Here is a 17,003-nt window from a genome sequence, read left to right on the forward strand (position 1 = left end):
GTCTGCCATAGTGCTTAGCACAAAACTGCTCAGTAGCATCTACTCGGCTGCACCAATTATGCCTTCCGAACAGTGAAATGATAAACTATGTGACACCTTCAGCATCAACTGAAAAACATACACAAAGAAACATACTCAAAAACTGCTATACAGAAATCAAAACAGAATTCTAAAAAACATACAAATAACCCATAGAAGGCAAACACAGGAAAAAAAAAAGATCCTAAAGCAGCAGCAATTTCATTAAAATAAAATGGCCTAATTCCATAATGAGAAAGACAGTTTGGCAGGTTGAACTAAAAGTATGAGTGCTATCTATTAGTTATGTAAGCAATTTAGAAGAAACTCACTTCAAATATAGTAATAGAGACAGATTGGCAGTAAAAAATATATTGTGACAACATTGAGCAAAACGGGAGAAGCTATATTAACAATGAAGCAAACTTCAAAAGAGAAGAAATGGCTGTTGATTCAATAGGAAATTGTCTCTTAACAAAAAGGTCAGTCCTCCAAGATGACACACGAATCATTCAATGTAGCACATTTCTGAGAGCTGCAAGTGTGTGCAATGGAAACAAGTCTGAAAGAAATCCTGAATGACAGCTGGATGTGGCAACACCCTCCTCTAACTCAGACTACCCAGGCAGGAAATTCATAAGCTCATGGAAAAACTCAGCATCACAAACCAACAGCATCTAATAGACACGTATAAGCAATCTGCCACAAAGTAGGACTTCACAAGTGCCCATGGATCATCTGCCAAGGTGGATCATTTCCATGTCCATAAAACCAACTTCAACACATTTAAAAGAACCAGACATTCACATTATGCTTTCCAACCATCACAGTTTCAAACTATAAAGCAATTAACAGAGAGCAAAATTTCTCAGTCGCTTGGAAACATAAGCAACACACTTCTAAGTAATACTTGGATCACAGAAAGTGTTAAGAAAAATAATAAATATGGAACTGAATGAAAACTCCAAAAGATAGATTGAAGGCCCAGTGCTAAATGTCCTCACCTAGAGCGCGCCGGGATCCCTATGGGCGCTGGTTCTAATCCTGGCAGCTCCACTTCCCATCCAGCTCCCTGCTTGTGGCCTGGGAAAGCAGTCAAGGATGGCCCAAAGCTTTGGGACCCTGCGCTCATGCGGGAGACCTGGAGGAGGCTCCTGGCTCCTGATTGGCTCAGCTCTGGCCAATGTGGTCACTTGGGGAGTAAATCATTGAAGGGGAAGATCTTTCTCTCTCTCTACCTCTCTGTATATCTGCCTTTACAATAAAAATAAATAAATTTTTTACAAAAAAGAACTGAGGAGGAAACTTATAGCACTAAAGACTAAGAGCATACATTAAAAAGGAAGGTGTACTTTTATAGCAGCAATCTAAACTCTCAGGTCAAGACTCCTCTCCTGCCCCCTCCCCAAAAAAAGACAGCAAGGACAAGGTATTATTAAAGAGCAGACAGCAATGCAACTGAAGCACACAGGAAAGGGAGAAATCGATGCAACCTAAGTGCCGCCTCCCTGAACAGGTCAATAACTTGAAAGATGACACAAATCACCAGTATTAGAAATGAAATAGGGACTATTATTGCAGACATCAACAAAATAATAAAAGATTCTACAAAGAACTCTGAACAGCAATTAGCACGGTGGTTGGGAAGCCGGTATTCCATTATCAGAGCACTTGGGCTCAATGTCCAGCTCTGGCTCTCCGTGCAGACCCGAGAGAGCAGCAGATGGCGCCACCAGCATGTGGTCAAGGCCAAGCACTCAGGGGGTCGTGTGAGGCAGGGGGATGAACTAGTGATAGAAGCTCTCTCTCTCTGCCTCTACACAAACAAAACCCCAATCACATAAATTTGATAACTTAGCTGAAGTGGATCACTTGCTTGAAAAACATAAATACACTGCAACTTACCTAATATGAAGGAAATGATTTGAATAGTCTTACAATAATTATTAAAGTAAGAAGCAAACTCCCATACTTCAAACAAAAGTTAACTCAAATAGGTCAGATGATTTAAGGGTAAAAATACATGTTATAGACTGGGAAAAAATAGCTCGCAAAGAACTGGCATCGAGAATGCATAAACAACTCAAAACAAGTTACAAAATATACCAGAAAATGGGCAAAAGACATTAAAGGGTATTTCATCAAAGAATATGTATAAATAGCAAATAAGCACACAAAAAATATGTTCAACATCACATGAATCATAAGGGAAACAAATTAAAACCACAATGAGATATCACTATAATCTATCACAATAGCTGTAACAGAAAAAAAAAAAATGATGACACCAGCAAGTGCTGGCAAGTGGTGGAGAAGCAGAATCATTTCTATATTGCTGTTGGGAATGTACAGCCACTGAGGAAGACATTCTGGCAGCTTCTTAAAAGAACTGCATAGGGGCTGGTGTAGCACAGCAATGCTGGCATCTGATATGAACACATCTCCACTTCTGACTAGAACCCCGCCAATGCACTTGGAAAAGCAGCACAGATGGCCAAAGTATTTGGGCTCCTGCCACCTAGGTGGAAGACCCAGATGAAGCTCCTGGCTTTGGTCCCTTCCAGCCTCACTCAGTGTGCCATTTGGGGACGGAATCGTAGAATTAAAGTTCCATCTTTTTTCCTCCTCTCTAACTCTGCCTTTCAAGTGACCACACAAATAAATCTTTACTGAATCAATCAAATTCACTACTGAGAACTAAATCCAGACATAAAGTCTCATGTTCATACAAAAAAAGCTTGCATACAAGTATTTATACCACATTTGTAGTAGCCCTACACTTGGAAACAATCCAAACATACTTCAACAGATAAATGATTAAAAATCTGTGCCACAGGGGTGTTTATCCAAGTGGTAAGGAGTCCATGACTCATGCTGGAGTGCCTGAATTCAGGTTCCAGTTCTGACTCCTTAGATCCACAAGGAAGCACCGATAACTTGAACGGTTGGATTCCTGCAGGCTTGGACTGAGCTCCCAGATCCCAGGCTTCGGTTCTATCCAGGCTGGTCCTGGCCATTGTGCTCATATGGTGAGCAAACCAGTGGAAGGGGGCTCCACTTACCTCCCAAATAAATTGAAAAACAACTCCCCAAACAACATCCATACCATAGACTGCTATTTAACAATAAAAAGGAACAAACTGGTCAATCTCCATAGAAGGTTACCTACTGTATGATTTTAGTTACACACTAGACTGGGGAAACACAATTGATAATATACATAGGACTAGAGGAAAATGATGTACAAACAAAACTTTCCAGCACCCAGAGCTCAACTATTTAGGGCTTTCATTAGATTTTTACAGTGATTCAGATTTTTTATTTTTTTATTCTGGAAAGAAAAGAAACAAACTCCCATTCAGGGCAACTTCCTATTTGCCCAAATAACCATTGGATGGGACCACTGCTTCCAGGGTTAGTCCACTGGACACATCCCACTAGCTGTGGGGACAGGACCTTGACACAGGGAACAAGGACCTCACTGGGGTGATGCTAAATGTTGGTTCTGATTCAATACTCAGGGTCAGCACCCAGCAGTCCCACAAGCTCCTCTGTGATATAACGGTCCAACAAGAGTGGCCTGTTCTGTGTGAGCTAGCCTTTGCACTTATTTCCCAGTTGACCAACTGGCTGAGGAGGGGCTGTGTCCCTGAAGTCAACATTAGTCCTCCTCTATGCTCACTCTTGTCTAGCTTCTTTGTCATGGGCACTTAATTTAGGCTAACTCTCTAAGGACTGTCTTTGCCCAGGCTTTCCCAGTACCGACACAACAGACGCCCTGCCTCCAGCAACCATGTTGGAACTCCTTCCTTTCAGAAGCAGGCATCTGTTCTGACGGCCACATGTGACTAGGAACTCAGTATTTTGAAATGGTACACTGCATATACGCCAGCATATGCATTATGCACCTTATATCAGTTCAGCTTTGACTGAGCCACTAAAAGCATTTAATTACCGTTTCATTTGTAAATGAATTAGGGGAAAAGGCTTTGAGTGCTTTTTGGATTTCTGCGTGACCAGTAAGACACTATTGGCTTTTGCAAGACCAGGAACTCAGATGCTGGAAAGTCAAGGGTGAAAGGAAGTCCCCGAGTTGGGACGCCAGGCTCCCTGTGAGACTGCAGGTGAGGAGAGCAAGAATGTCCAGCACTCTGGGGTGCAGAGACCTGATCAGTCACTGCCAGGGGGCACCCATGCTCCTTCATTAAACAGTTTTTAACAGCCTGGTTCTGGGACCGTTTTGAAAATTGAAAAACATTTTAAAATGTTACATTCTAAACCAATGTCCTGGAAAGCAAAGGGCACCAATTATATTGCTAGACTTGCCACTCTTTCTTTGTGATAAGGAAAAGTAATATAAGTTTGTTTTATTCATGCCCTAAAAATGGAAAGCCCTATTATGTAACGAACTAAAAGGAGATTTAAGTATTCATTTAATATTACTGTAAAAATTATCTGAACATTGGCAAACTCTGTAAATGATGGGTTAACCTAAAAAGAATTTCTGTAGAAGCTGGCGACAGTTACCTGTTTTATAAAATGCACATATACATAATCCAGACATTGTATCAGTGGGACAGTCTTTAAAAGGAACTCCTTGACTCCAGTGTCAAGTTTTCTGACCTCTTAGATTCTCTATGTGAGCCAAAGGCAACAACTCTTTGGGAACCAGCCAAGGTGGTGCTGACACAAGCTTGGGGTTGGGTAATGTATAGGCTGATTTACCGCAAAGACAAACTCAAAAAAGTCAGGCTGTGGAGTGATAAACTGAACCACAATTTGAGGCCATTACCTGGCGCTGACATTTTGATTCTAGAAGTTACAATCAGCTCCAAATTATCACCCACCTCTGGCTCTGTCTGACATGTGACATTCTCTCCGCTGGCATGTGAGCACAAAACACAGCAACACTTTGGGATATCACTTCTAAGATTAGGCTGCAGTATAGTGAATGCTGTCATGCTAGCCTGGTTCCTCCCCAGCCCTCTCACTCATTCTGTGATTCCACATGCCACGTGACGAGCTGCCAGTGGAAAGGAGCCACGATGGCCCTCTGGTCACAGCAAGCGAGGAAAGGGAACTCTTGCTTCTACTGGGAGCTGTGTTTTGTCTCATGAATAACTGACTCTTGCCACCAAACAACTGGGTGAGCCTGGCAGCAGACCCACTTTTGAGGGAACCTAAAGATGACTTCAGTGCCAGTTAGCACTTTGTGCTGTGACAGACTAAGCTGGGCTGTTCCCAGACTCCTGACTCACAGAACCTATGAGACAATAATGATGGTAGAAGTCACTAGGATGAGGGATAATTTGTTACTCTAAAAGATAACTAAAACTCCAAAACAGGAAACAGCCATGCTGTATTACCCTGTCTTTATAGCAGGAAGGAGGCACAGCTACTGTGTAAAATGACTGTGGCTGTGTTCCAGTAAAATGTTATTGATAAAGACAGGTAGTGATTTGGCCTACAGTTTGCCAACCCTTGCACTAGTATAAAGGCTGCACAGAAATTCTATTTTTGAGATGATACTAGATTTGCGATGATCTTCATTTTACTACTGGGCTCAAAATTATTTTAACAATTAATAAAAAAGCTTCAAGGAAATAACGCAACAATCACAGGCAAGTGAAAAGGAAAACAGATGTCCAACAAATCTCTGACAATGACAATCTAAGAAATACCTTTAAGACAAAGGGATACCTCCGTCTGCACTGCTATGTGGAGAAGCTGAGGTCCACGCCTGCCGGGCATGTAAACAGAGCCCAGTGCCCAGGGCAGCTGGTCGGCATGAGCACAGCCGGAGCAGCTCCCTCAGCACACCCTGGCTCCCCCGCTCCCAGCCTGCTTTTCCCCGCAAGGGAAGACACGATTACCTTTGCTTTTTGACAACGGTGATGGAGGCTGCTCTGTAAACACTTCTAGGGTCGGTGAGTCATGGTGGTCCAAGTCTTTGTCCATGGCTTCTATGAGACTAGTGATGTCTGAGTCCTCTGAGCTGTGCCTTGGGCTGCTGGCACGTTCTGGGTGGGAAGGGTGTGCGAGGGGGGCAGGAGACAGCCTCCCAGGCTGTGGCTCCTGGTGCTGAGGCACTGGCGGTGGTGGCTGGGAGTGCTGCTCCAGCGGGCTGTGGCTGTGCTGGTGGCCGCTGTGCTGGTTCTGCTTGGCCCCTTTGGACTTTCTGCCCACTGCATGTCCCTGGGTAGTTGCATTAGAATCCAAGACCAGGGCACTTGCTTTGCTTGCTGACTGCGTGGAAGCTGCTTGTGCAGTAGTCCTACCAGAGGTACTGGAACTGTTTTTGGCTCTGACATTTTCCACATCAGCTGAATTCCTACTGCTGTGGCTACTGTGTGGGTGGACTGACGGGCCACACTGTTTATGACTCCCTGCGCTCGGTCGGGATGAAGAGCCACCTGCGCCACAAAATCCCCTACTGTGACCAGGGTCACAGCCGAGTGTATTCAAGCTGGAAAAGGACAAACTCTGGATCAGTAAATCTAATATTGGAAAAAAAAGTTATTTCATAAGTACAGCCATCACAAATATAAACTACTGGGCAGAAAACCAGCGAGAAACAGACAATTTTCACAACTTGCAAGGGTCCATTCTCTCTGCAAGTTTATGAAGGAAGTTGGCACTCAACAACACCTTAACTCCCCCCTCAGCAACGTAACACAAACACTGAGTGGAATGAGCTCTTAGTATCTTGAGAGCTTTACCCAGGATGCTATTAAGTAATTAGAATTGAAGTTTCTTCCTCCTGGGCAAAAATGAAAAGAAATCTATTTTTCCTAGTAATGACAACAGCCACATCAACGTGTGCAACACAACCTCCTGTCAGCACGTGAACATACTTTCCTTCAGGTGAAATGCCAACGATTCTCCTGAGATCAAACGGCCTTCCCACATCAAAGGGCGGGTTCGACGCCTCAAAGGAAAGTCGCCTTCGAAATGGCTCCCAAATTCCTTGAGCTTCCAAGTAGGCCGTCCCAATGACCAAAAGGAAGAGTGCACTGCAGGGCAGAGGGCGGAGAGTCGGAGTTAGCACAAGAGGCAGTGGCTGTCAAAGGCACAGGTTCTTAGTGAAGTGCAACATGAAGTCACGGTGTCTAAAATTATTTGCAATGCCCAAGACAAAAAGCAAAGTGTTATTATGGATAAAGTGTGCAACTGGTTTTTACTGAGTGTCATGTTACATGTTTGATTTGGAGGAAATAAACTTGTATTAGAAGAGAGATACCTGGAACATTTTTCCTTCATTGAGAAGAATTTTGGTTTCAACTCTCTGGGTTGAATCTTTTGCATTATTGAATGTATGAAGTAAGTGTAAATTAACTCAGAGGTGTGTATATGTGCCTATCTAAATATCTACAAAAACCTATAGAAAAAAGGACACTGAGAACTTAAACAATTTCTTCCTGAACACTTTTATGCTTAGGTTCTGTTCTAGAAGAGCGTACTATTAATCAAATAAATCACATATGCCAAAAGCAAGCACTGCCACCTGAAAATTTATATTTTTCTTAAGATGCTAATGTGAACTTAATTCATTTAACAAAATCAAAAGTAAAAGAAACGGTTCCTCACATATTCTGCCCAAGAGCGTATGTCTAATTCTTTCCAGCACTCGGTGATCTTGACTAAAGCACAGAGGTCTGCTATGTTCACAAACCCCCGGGGTCCAGCACCCAGCGAGCACTGGGTAGGCAGGGTGCAACCTTGGCAAAGGGCACAAGTACCTCATGATTCCTGAGATGATGATGTACAGAGCCAGCTCCCAGTTGGGTCTGGGCAAGGCTTCTGCACAGGCTGCTAACATGTGGTACGGAAGGGATGCATTCAATATAAACACAAACTCAGAACCACTACTTGTTACAAACTTCAGCTCGCGGATAACTCTAGACGCGGTGAAATCAGGAGTAAACCTAGAACAGAATGATGGAGGCAAGGTTAAATTTTAAGAACATGGCACAAGCAATTTAAATACAGTATCAGTCCTAAAAACCTTTGAAATACAACACAGAATTTGTGATAAAAATATCACCTAAGATGAGACAATACTGCCCCATGAGGTTAACAACAGGAACAAGTACATTCTGTGGATAACTAAAGAAATTCTAGAAAAAGAATAATCATTAATCCAGAAAATGGTTTTGGGGCTGCTTCCCCTCTTCTCTCCAAATCCACAATGTCTTCTCCAGCTCCACTCACAATAATTTTTTTTTTTTTTTTTTTTTTTGCTTTGGAAAGTCAGATATACAGAGAGGAGGAGAGACAGACAGGAAGATCTTCCGTCCAATGACTCACTCCCCAAGTGGCCACAAAAACCGGAGCTGTGCTGATCTTAAGCCAGGAGCCTCTTTTGGGTCTCCCACATGGGTGCAGGGTCCCAAGGCTTTGGGCCATCCTCAATTGCAGGTCACAAGCAGGGAGCTGAATGGGAAGCGGGGCTGCTGGGATTAGAACCTGTACCCATGTGGGATTCTGGGCGTGTTCAAGGTAAGGACTTTTGCTGCTAGGCTACTGTGCTGGGCCCAACACTCCCCCCTCCAAAAAACCTAATCCAAGTGATTTTTTCATTAACTATTCCACTACTTATTGGCATAAATATTTTTATTTTTTGTTAGCTGTGTGCACTTTGAAGAAACAGGTCATATTCCTGACGGCTTCTTTTAAGTACATACATTATTACTATTCTATTAATATGGGTACTTCGTTAAATATGCACGACAACAAAAAATATTTGATTAAGGACAGAAGTCACATTCTATTACATACATTTTAGAATGCAGCAAGTTACCAATTAATTTTGAAAATACGCTGTGACTATTACTGATATGGACATTAAAACTGCTTTCTAACCCGGACAGTGCATATTGTTATGTCGTGGACAGGGTGTGCCTGCTCTGAAGTCCCTGCTCTATGTATGCCACCACCTTAGGCTTTAATATAAAACCACTTTTGAGATTGTTTCTGAGATGATCTCATTCACTTTGGGAATAGAGGAAGTTTTATAATTTTGAATACAAATACATGAAGAAAACCTAAGGCAGAGATGAACTGGAAAAAACTAAAATGAATTCATTTGTGGATAATGATCTCTTTCGTGATAAACCTTTGCTCAGAATCTGAACAACTCACGTACACAGTGAGCAGTTACTGACCTTTAAATAAAATACTTACAGTATGACTATGTCTCTAGAGGCATTGGCACTTAATGCAAATTCTTGACAATTGACAACTTTGAAGCCGTATCCCTCACAGGAGTAGCCGCTGATTTCAATGGTTTCTACACGAATTTGAAGTTGTCCTGTATTCTCCACTTTAAATGTTCTTTTCAAAGTGAAATTTGGTTCTCTGAGCTTTAAACCTACAGGGTAAAGTATCAGGAATGAGGGTCAGTCTTCCTACCCTGTGCTCTTGGGCCAGTGGTAAGGCCCGTCATTATCAGCAGGCTTCTTTTTTTTTTAATGCACACATAACCCTATGTCCCAGAGAGCGAATCCAAATCCAAAAGCCCACCACTGCCCACTACCGCCCACTGCCACCCATTGCCACCCACGGTGGGTGTTACTGCGTTGCCTATGAGAGGGGGATGTTGTTCCTAAGTCAGGAAACTGCAAGAGGTGGTGAATCCCCCAAAGCACAGCCCCGGGCCCCAGGACGCTCACGGGGGCCCTTTGGCAGCCTAGGGTGGAAGGTGTTTGGAGGTGGGTGGGAATGGGCAGTGGGTCCCATGTGGCTGGTCCCCCTTCTCTTCTCCTGTGCCTGACCCCTGCTGGCTGAGGTAGGTAGAGGAGGGGGTGGCACTGACTGTGGTTGTGGGAGTGTCAGGGCTTGTCTTTCTCCCACCCCACCTTCCCTGGGGACACCCCCCTCCACCAGCCAGCTCCTGAGCTTCGGGAGGTCAGACCTCCAGAAACCCGAAGTCCAGTCATGAAGGCCCAGAGACTATGAACAACCTGTACGTCAGAGACGGGCCCTTCCCTAGGCTACAGGAGAACTTGTTTCCTTTGTTAGATTATTTTTGGTGGCAAAAGTTTTAATATGCTTTATTTTCCACACTTAGAGTAAATCAATTATAGTGTGCAATGAGTAATGATACATTTTTTAGATCTATTGATTTGAAAAGCAGAGTAACAGAGAGAAAGGGAGAGATTGTTGCTTCACTCTCCAAATGTGTGCAACAGATGAGGTTGAGCCATGATTTGCTGCCTCCCCAAGTGCATTAGCAGGAAGCTGGATTGAGCACCTAGGACTCAGATGGGCATTTTGATATGGAATGTAGGCGCCCCAAGTGGTCCCACTGTGCCACAGTGCCAGCCCCAATAATTTGAATCTTTCTGAACATTAAGACCTGGTGTTTCTTAAAATTGTATGCAGTCAACACTAAGGCATAAGATGTGCCTGTACAGACACCTGCTTTTTAGATTTATTTTAAAACAAGTATGAAATCTGTGCCATTGGAACTTTTGCCTTGGAAATACTCACTATCTGTACAGTCCTTTAACAATGCTTCCGTGATTTTAAAGCGCAAGGAACTTCCTGGACCTGGAAGCTTGCCCGCCACCCTCAAATTTTCCGTTGTTCCTTGTCCTTGGACCATCACAGCATCCATCACGGTCAGGTTATTCCTATGTGAGAACAAGAAGTACAGATTTTCCCCCGATTAAGTCTATAATTTCTACCATTATTTTATAAATTATTACATAGAAACCAGTGAACTGAAATTTACAAATCATATATGCTACTTCATTTTGAAACTAATTAATCAAGCACTTCTGTTATACAAATCACTTCCACTTCTATTTCCGAACCTACCTAATTATGATTAGCGAGGACACAGTTCTGTTATGAACTGGAGTAAATTTCACTTTCACAGACTTCTTCTCTCCGGGTTTCAAAATCAGGTTTAAAACTGAATGTCGAGAGAGGCCCTCTGTAAATCCCGTTGAACTCTGCAGTGGATGAGCCTTGAATCATCAAGTGAACAAACAGAAGTCATTAATATATTCTCTGGAAAAGTGGTTTATCATTTATCCTATGTAGAGCCCAGTAGAGTTTCTTAAGTTTGATTAAATATGCAAGCTATTTTACTTTTCATGATTCATATGATGACTATCTGGCAACCAGAGAGCTGAAAAACAAAACAAAACAAAACAAAACAAAACCACACAAACGCACACTGGTAACAAGGCTTCCTATTCTGCTTTAAGTTCAAGACAACGCTTTGTTCCCACATCACAAAGTCCACATGTTTGTGCTATTTTGGTTCTGTGTACAGGTCTTGGCATTTTTAACCTTTACAAACTTAGAAAAACACCCCACTACCTCACACACACTGAGATGGACACAAGCCTAGGACGACACGCCTGCGCCCTCAGCCCAGCATCAGGCTCACACCAGCAGCACACACCATCCTGGGCTCTTCCTGCTGCCTCCTCTGCAGGGAAGCACCCAGGCGTCTTCGGGCTCTAGCACATTTTCACTGCCATTTTTCTCAGTACCTTCTTAAATTTTATTTTGAAAACTACAAACACCATGTTGTTTTACAAACACTTGATTTAGTCTTTAAAACATAGGTTAGCTCAGTATTTACAATAGGACTTGAACAAAATGATTTATTTGAGAGTCAGAGAAAGGGAGAGACAGAACTCTTCCATTTACTGGTTAAATCTGCAGACGGCCTCAAAGGCCAGGGCTGGGCCAGCGGCTTCATCCAGATCGGCCATGTGGGTAGCAGGGGTCCAAACACTTGAGCTACCTTCTTCTGCTTTTACTAGGCTATTACAGGGAATCTGGATTGGAAGTGTAGTAATTGGGACATGAACTGGAGAACATGGGATGCCACTATCGTGGGTGGTAGCTTATATACCATGGTTCCAACCCCAAATACGGATTTTTCTGAGGACCAATAAAATCTTTTTTGTTTTAATCTTTTATTAAAACAAAGTTCACACAAATGATATACTGTTCTTGTTCTAAACCAATATTAAATTTTGGGGGAAGAGATGGTAACATTTGGCTATAATTATCCAAGGCTCTGTTGATATGGAAAGAGAATCAATATTGCATCATTTTCTTCTGCCTTCAGCATAGTTTGGTTATTACATAATACAAGTCTATATTTCTGTATAAGCATGATTTTGCAAACATCACCTGTTGTCAAAAGACATATGAAGCATACATATCTTGTTTATTTTAGTTGAAAGAAGAGTTACAAACAGAGAAAGAGAAGGACAACCTTCCTTCTACTGGTTCACTCATCAAATGGCCACTCTGCCTCAGGTAAGGCCACGCTGAAGCCAGGAGTGAGGAACTACATGCAGGTTCCCCATATGGGTACAGGAGCCTAAAGACCTGGGCTGTCTTCCTGTGACTTCTCATGCATACTAGCAGGAAGCTGGGTAGGATGCGGAGCAGCGAGGACTTGAACTAGTACATAGCCAACACTGCAGGCAGTAGCTTAACCCTTTGTGCCACAATGCTGGCTCCAGTACACTAATTTTTTTAACTTACTTCTCAAGTATTCTATTTTTCTAGCATCTAATGTGGCTTTCTATCAAAGTCTACTAGGACAAGAAACTACTCTAACTGTTCCAAAATGGTGTGTGAATAAGTTTGCTTTTAAGTAAATTGTTCTAACAAATGGACAGTATGATATACTCACCATATGAAGAACTTTCAAGAAGTTCATGGAAAATATGTACTAGTAATTATATATATATAATACATATATAATATATAAACACACACACACATATATATATTCAAAATTTTGCACCCAAATAAACTCAGCATATTCTCCTATTAATTTGGAAAGGATAAGACACAAATAAGAGACGGGGAGTTTCTATGGGCTGGTTCATTCTCAAGTGACTACAATGATCAGGGCTGGCCTGGGGCCAAAGCTGAGCTGGGAGTGCAATCCAGGTTTCCCAAATGGGTGGCAGGGACCCAATTACTGGAACCATTACGGGTGTCTCTTCGGGCCCTCATTGGCAGGAAACTAAAATCAAGAGCTAGAGCCAGTATCGACCCAGGTACTCTGATATGGAATATACCTGGATGTCTTAACCAATAGATTAAATAGCTACTCCTAAAATAAACTGATCTTCAATTCCATTTCCCACAAACTTTCTGAAGTAGCCTTGTATATTCCCCTCAAAATAACTAATTTAAACTCAAATAATATAGGAATGTTTGAGGAAGCCAAGGCATCTCTGGGACTAATAAAGGCCACAATTACTTCCTAAGGATGGTTGTGTAGAGGGACCAAGGGCTCCCTGGGGATCTATCTCAGAGATCCTTGCAGGCACCCACAGTGTCAAAACTATTTTCATAGTAACACTCACCAGGCCAACATTTGCATAACAGTCAGCAGGCTTATAAATACTATTCTGATAAAGGTTTTGCTAATGTATGTTTTACAGATTAAAACACAAAGCTATGGGAAATAGTACAATGTTTTAAGAACTATAAGACATTAAGTTCAGAGAGGCTAATTAATGATCTTAATCAGCAATGAGTATGTGTTACGATGGTAAGAATAGGGTATCGGAATCTGAGAGCGAGAAGGACATGTGAGCCTGGGTGAGGCAGGAAGGGCACAGGGACCAAGGCATAGGTCAGTTTCCAGGAGCTTTACCGCTACCTTTCTGACACATTCACTTCATGCCAAGACCTCACGTAGGAGTAGGCAGTGCTTAGAGAGAACAAGTTGGTTTCTAGAACCAACCAGCTTATGCATATATTTTTAATGTAAGATCACCAGCTGAGTGAAAATCATGCAGACTACTGCGCTAAGTATCAATTCCAGTCACGAGTCTAACATTCATTGAGTCCCATACAGAGAGTACCCGGAAGATGCAAAAGACTGACTCGATATTCTCATAACATCCGGTAAATAACGGTGACAAACCGTCCTGGCTGAGTGTGAAATACCCACAAGTAGGACCCTTCTGCTTCGTGTGCCTTAGCCTCACCAAAATCTCCCTGACTCTTTTGTTCTGATATAGTACTGGACTGTTTGGACTGCTTCAGGATCTAGCCGTTTAGCCACACTTAAAGGCGGTTAATAGTTTTCTTTCATGTTGGCACTGATCACATTTAGAATTGTTTGAGTATGAAGTCTGAATACTTACACTATTTCTGTAGACTTGGAATTCGAGTGTTCTCAAATCCATCTTGGCCACTTTACTCAAGTTAAACCTAAAATTTAAAATGCAGCATCATGATGAAAGGGAATCAAATGTAAATTATTTTTTGTCAGATTTTGAGATTAATATTACCAGATTAATAGACTTTTAAAAATTATGATCACAAACTTGTAATTAATATTTTTCTCGTTTTAAGAGTTAAAAAAAAGTAATATGTTCTATTTGTTTTCTCTTTACAAATCATTTTAGGAGAGTTGTACACCATTTTCCTTATTTTAAATTCAAAGCTTTTCCAGATTTTAACATATCAACTTCAGTCCCTCAAAACTTCTCTCAATTAACAGATGCAGAATTTTTCAGACTAAATCTGTGATTGTATTAGCTTTCTAGCAGTTTTAAGTGTGTAAAATGACCATTTAATCCCATATACATCATTACGTAATGCAATGCTTACCTTGACACTAACTTATCCACAAAGATGGAAGGATTGGAATATAAAGCCAGGGGAATAAACTGAACATAGACAGGAACATCTGCAGGGTTTTCTAAAGTAATCTCTTCTTCCTTAGAGTAATGATACATTAAATGAGATTTCTACAGTTGAAAGTAGGAGTCGTTAGCATAAACCTATTCTAAAAGCAATTTTACTTTGAATACTTACTGAAGAACAGTTTGTATTAGTCAGTGGAAACCTCAAGTGCCGGGGCGAGCCGAGTATGGAAGGCCAGGAGAGCTCAGCAGCAACTTTGGATATGATATTTTTTTGGAGGTCAGTATTGACTTCAAATACAGCACTCAGTCTAGAAAAAACAATTCATAAGCAACTGTATTAAAACAAAACATTGACGTTTTCTGAACACAAGAAATTCTCTGAAGGGTTATTTAACTGATAAATTTTATTTTGGCACTGAAAATACACAGGTTTACTTGCTTGGATATTTTCTTCTGTTTGCCAAAATATCTCTCACTTATCACCTGCACTGTTTTTATACTGCGTTGTAAAGAATGACAAATCTTACAAATAGTTTCAGCAGCATTCACTTGCAATCCTGTTAACATTTTGAAAAACTTTCAAAAGCATAAGTTTAATAAGAAAACCTGGACTCTAGAACAGGGATGTTTTGGGGGTCCTGAAGAACCCCACCTGCCCAGGAAAAAGATGGAGACACCAACAGCAAAGTGCTAAGAATATTCAGAGTTGAATTAGCAGAGCAGGCAGCTCACTGCTGGCAGCTGGTCTTTACCCCTTCAATAAGAAACAGAATCTTCACATACAATGAACGTCTCAGTCCTAGAGGCAAAACACACAAGGGTTTTGAACAGGCATGCAAAGTTTTCAGCCACATTCAGGACTTCATTCCAATTTTTTCCTACTAACAGAGTTTGTTAGCTAGCTGTTCAGGACTCAGAATACATTCCTCAAGGAAACATTATGAAAGGGACCAAGGTCCCTGGGAGCAAACACTGGAGCCTGTTTTAACAATAGTACTAGCAGATGGAGGTGCTCAGATACTGGCAGGAAATCCCTTGTAATGCACACATTGACAAAATAACACCAAGAGAGGAGCAGGGGAAATGGCACATTCACGGTGCCCTCAGCTCTTGGCCCCAGGCCGACAGGGAGCCTAGCTCTTAGCACTAGGTTCCAGGCAACCGAGGAAACAGGTGGCAGAGGTGGCAACTAAGAGGACAAGAGCTTCCCCAGTAACCGAGCCTGGGGCAACACTTCAAGATACTCCTTCAGAACTGGATACTGAAGTTTGGAGCTTGCCTGTACTTCCTAACACCCACTGTGGAAATACAGAGCACAAAGAAAAGTTTTACAGCTGTCTTAGCAAGTTCATTAGGACAAATCTCTGTGTATGTGTTTTAATCATTTCAAAGCAAAAATGTAACTTTCATTCACCTTAACATTTTTTTGCAGTATTAAACCTTCAGATTCAACGATCAACGGTTTTTAAGAATTTCATGTTTTTCTTAAGCTGGAAGGTCTTGAAACTAACAAAAACAGTTACCTAACAGTTATCAAATCAAAGGTATTTTCATCAGTTGTCATAATATTATTCTAGTTAACTTCTTTTCTGAAGTAGATGAAAACAATGGCCTTCAATATTATCAAATAAATACACCCATGCTTTCAAATGCAGGCAGTGGTGATTTGTCATCGGCCCATCTACTGCCAACGACACTTGGAGTCCATGTGAAGTGGGCCTGGCACCCTCATGGCCAGCTCAGCACTCGAAGCGAAGAGGAGCGCTGTTCACTGGCGCAAACACACTTGCTCTCCTACACTGGGAATAAACCTAGAAAATGTTTTCCTTGTCCTTAACAGAGGTCAGTGGTAGATTCACACACTTTCTTATGCAAAAGGCTGTAAGTGAAACACTTCAGGCAGCCTGCATGAAGACAACTTCAAATAATTTCTTTGACTTTCATGAAGTAGCTAAGGCACTGCCGAAAAGAGAAAAACGGCAGTGTGTATATTTATGAGCAATATGTAATTTAAAAAGCAGGTTAAGATGCCTCACTAATAACCTTCCTGGGTACTGTTTTGTAAAGCTATAATGTAAAACAGCCTAATGTAAGCTTAGGGTAGAGAGTCATGTCAACAGAGAGGTTTCAAGCGTGGAAAGAAAGCTAAGATTCTTAAAACAAAACCACTCACCTATGACCAGAATTTTCCTTTATCCCCATCCATGCTTTGAACAGGCTTTGATGCAAATCCCAGTCAGTATCCCATATATCTTCCTGCATGGCTACCCCTGGCTGTAGTTTGGGTTCAGCTAAAACAAATAAACACACATTATGATGGACCTGGCCCCAACC

The 17,003-nt window shown here is 41.8% G+C and overlaps 1 protein-coding gene across 1 annotated transcript in view; it reads right to left on the reverse strand.

Moving 5' to 3' along the window:
* Positions 1–17,003, reverse strand: part of TMEM131 (transmembrane protein 131) — a 157,640-nt gene that overhangs the window by 15,070 nt on the left and 125,567 nt on the right. Inside the window, exons 22-31 of the mRNA XM_040993760.1 lie at positions 16,843–16,960; positions 14,839–14,977; positions 14,632–14,741; positions 14,163–14,229; positions 10,840–10,991; positions 10,510–10,652; positions 9,202–9,388; positions 7,758–7,943; positions 6,873–7,031; positions 5,892–6,484 (exon numbers count right to left, since the gene is read on the reverse strand). Of these exons, the coding sequence (XP_040849694.1) occupies positions 5,892–6,484; positions 6,873–7,031; positions 7,758–7,943; positions 9,202–9,388; positions 10,510–10,652; positions 10,840–10,991; positions 14,163–14,229; positions 14,632–14,741; positions 14,839–14,977; positions 16,843–16,960 (1,854 nt within the window). The remainder of the gene's footprint in view (positions 1–5,891; positions 6,485–6,872; positions 7,032–7,757; positions 7,944–9,201; positions 9,389–10,509; positions 10,653–10,839; positions 10,992–14,162; positions 14,230–14,631; positions 14,742–14,838; positions 14,978–16,842; positions 16,961–17,003) is intronic.

This window comes from Ochotona curzoniae, unplaced genomic scaffold (genome assembly GCF_017591425.1).
Source record: "Ochotona curzoniae isolate NIBS_2020 unplaced genomic scaffold, NIBS_Ocur_1.0 contig_883, whole genome shotgun sequence".
NCBI lineage: Eukaryota > Metazoa > Chordata > Mammalia > Lagomorpha > Ochotonidae > Ochotona > Ochotona curzoniae.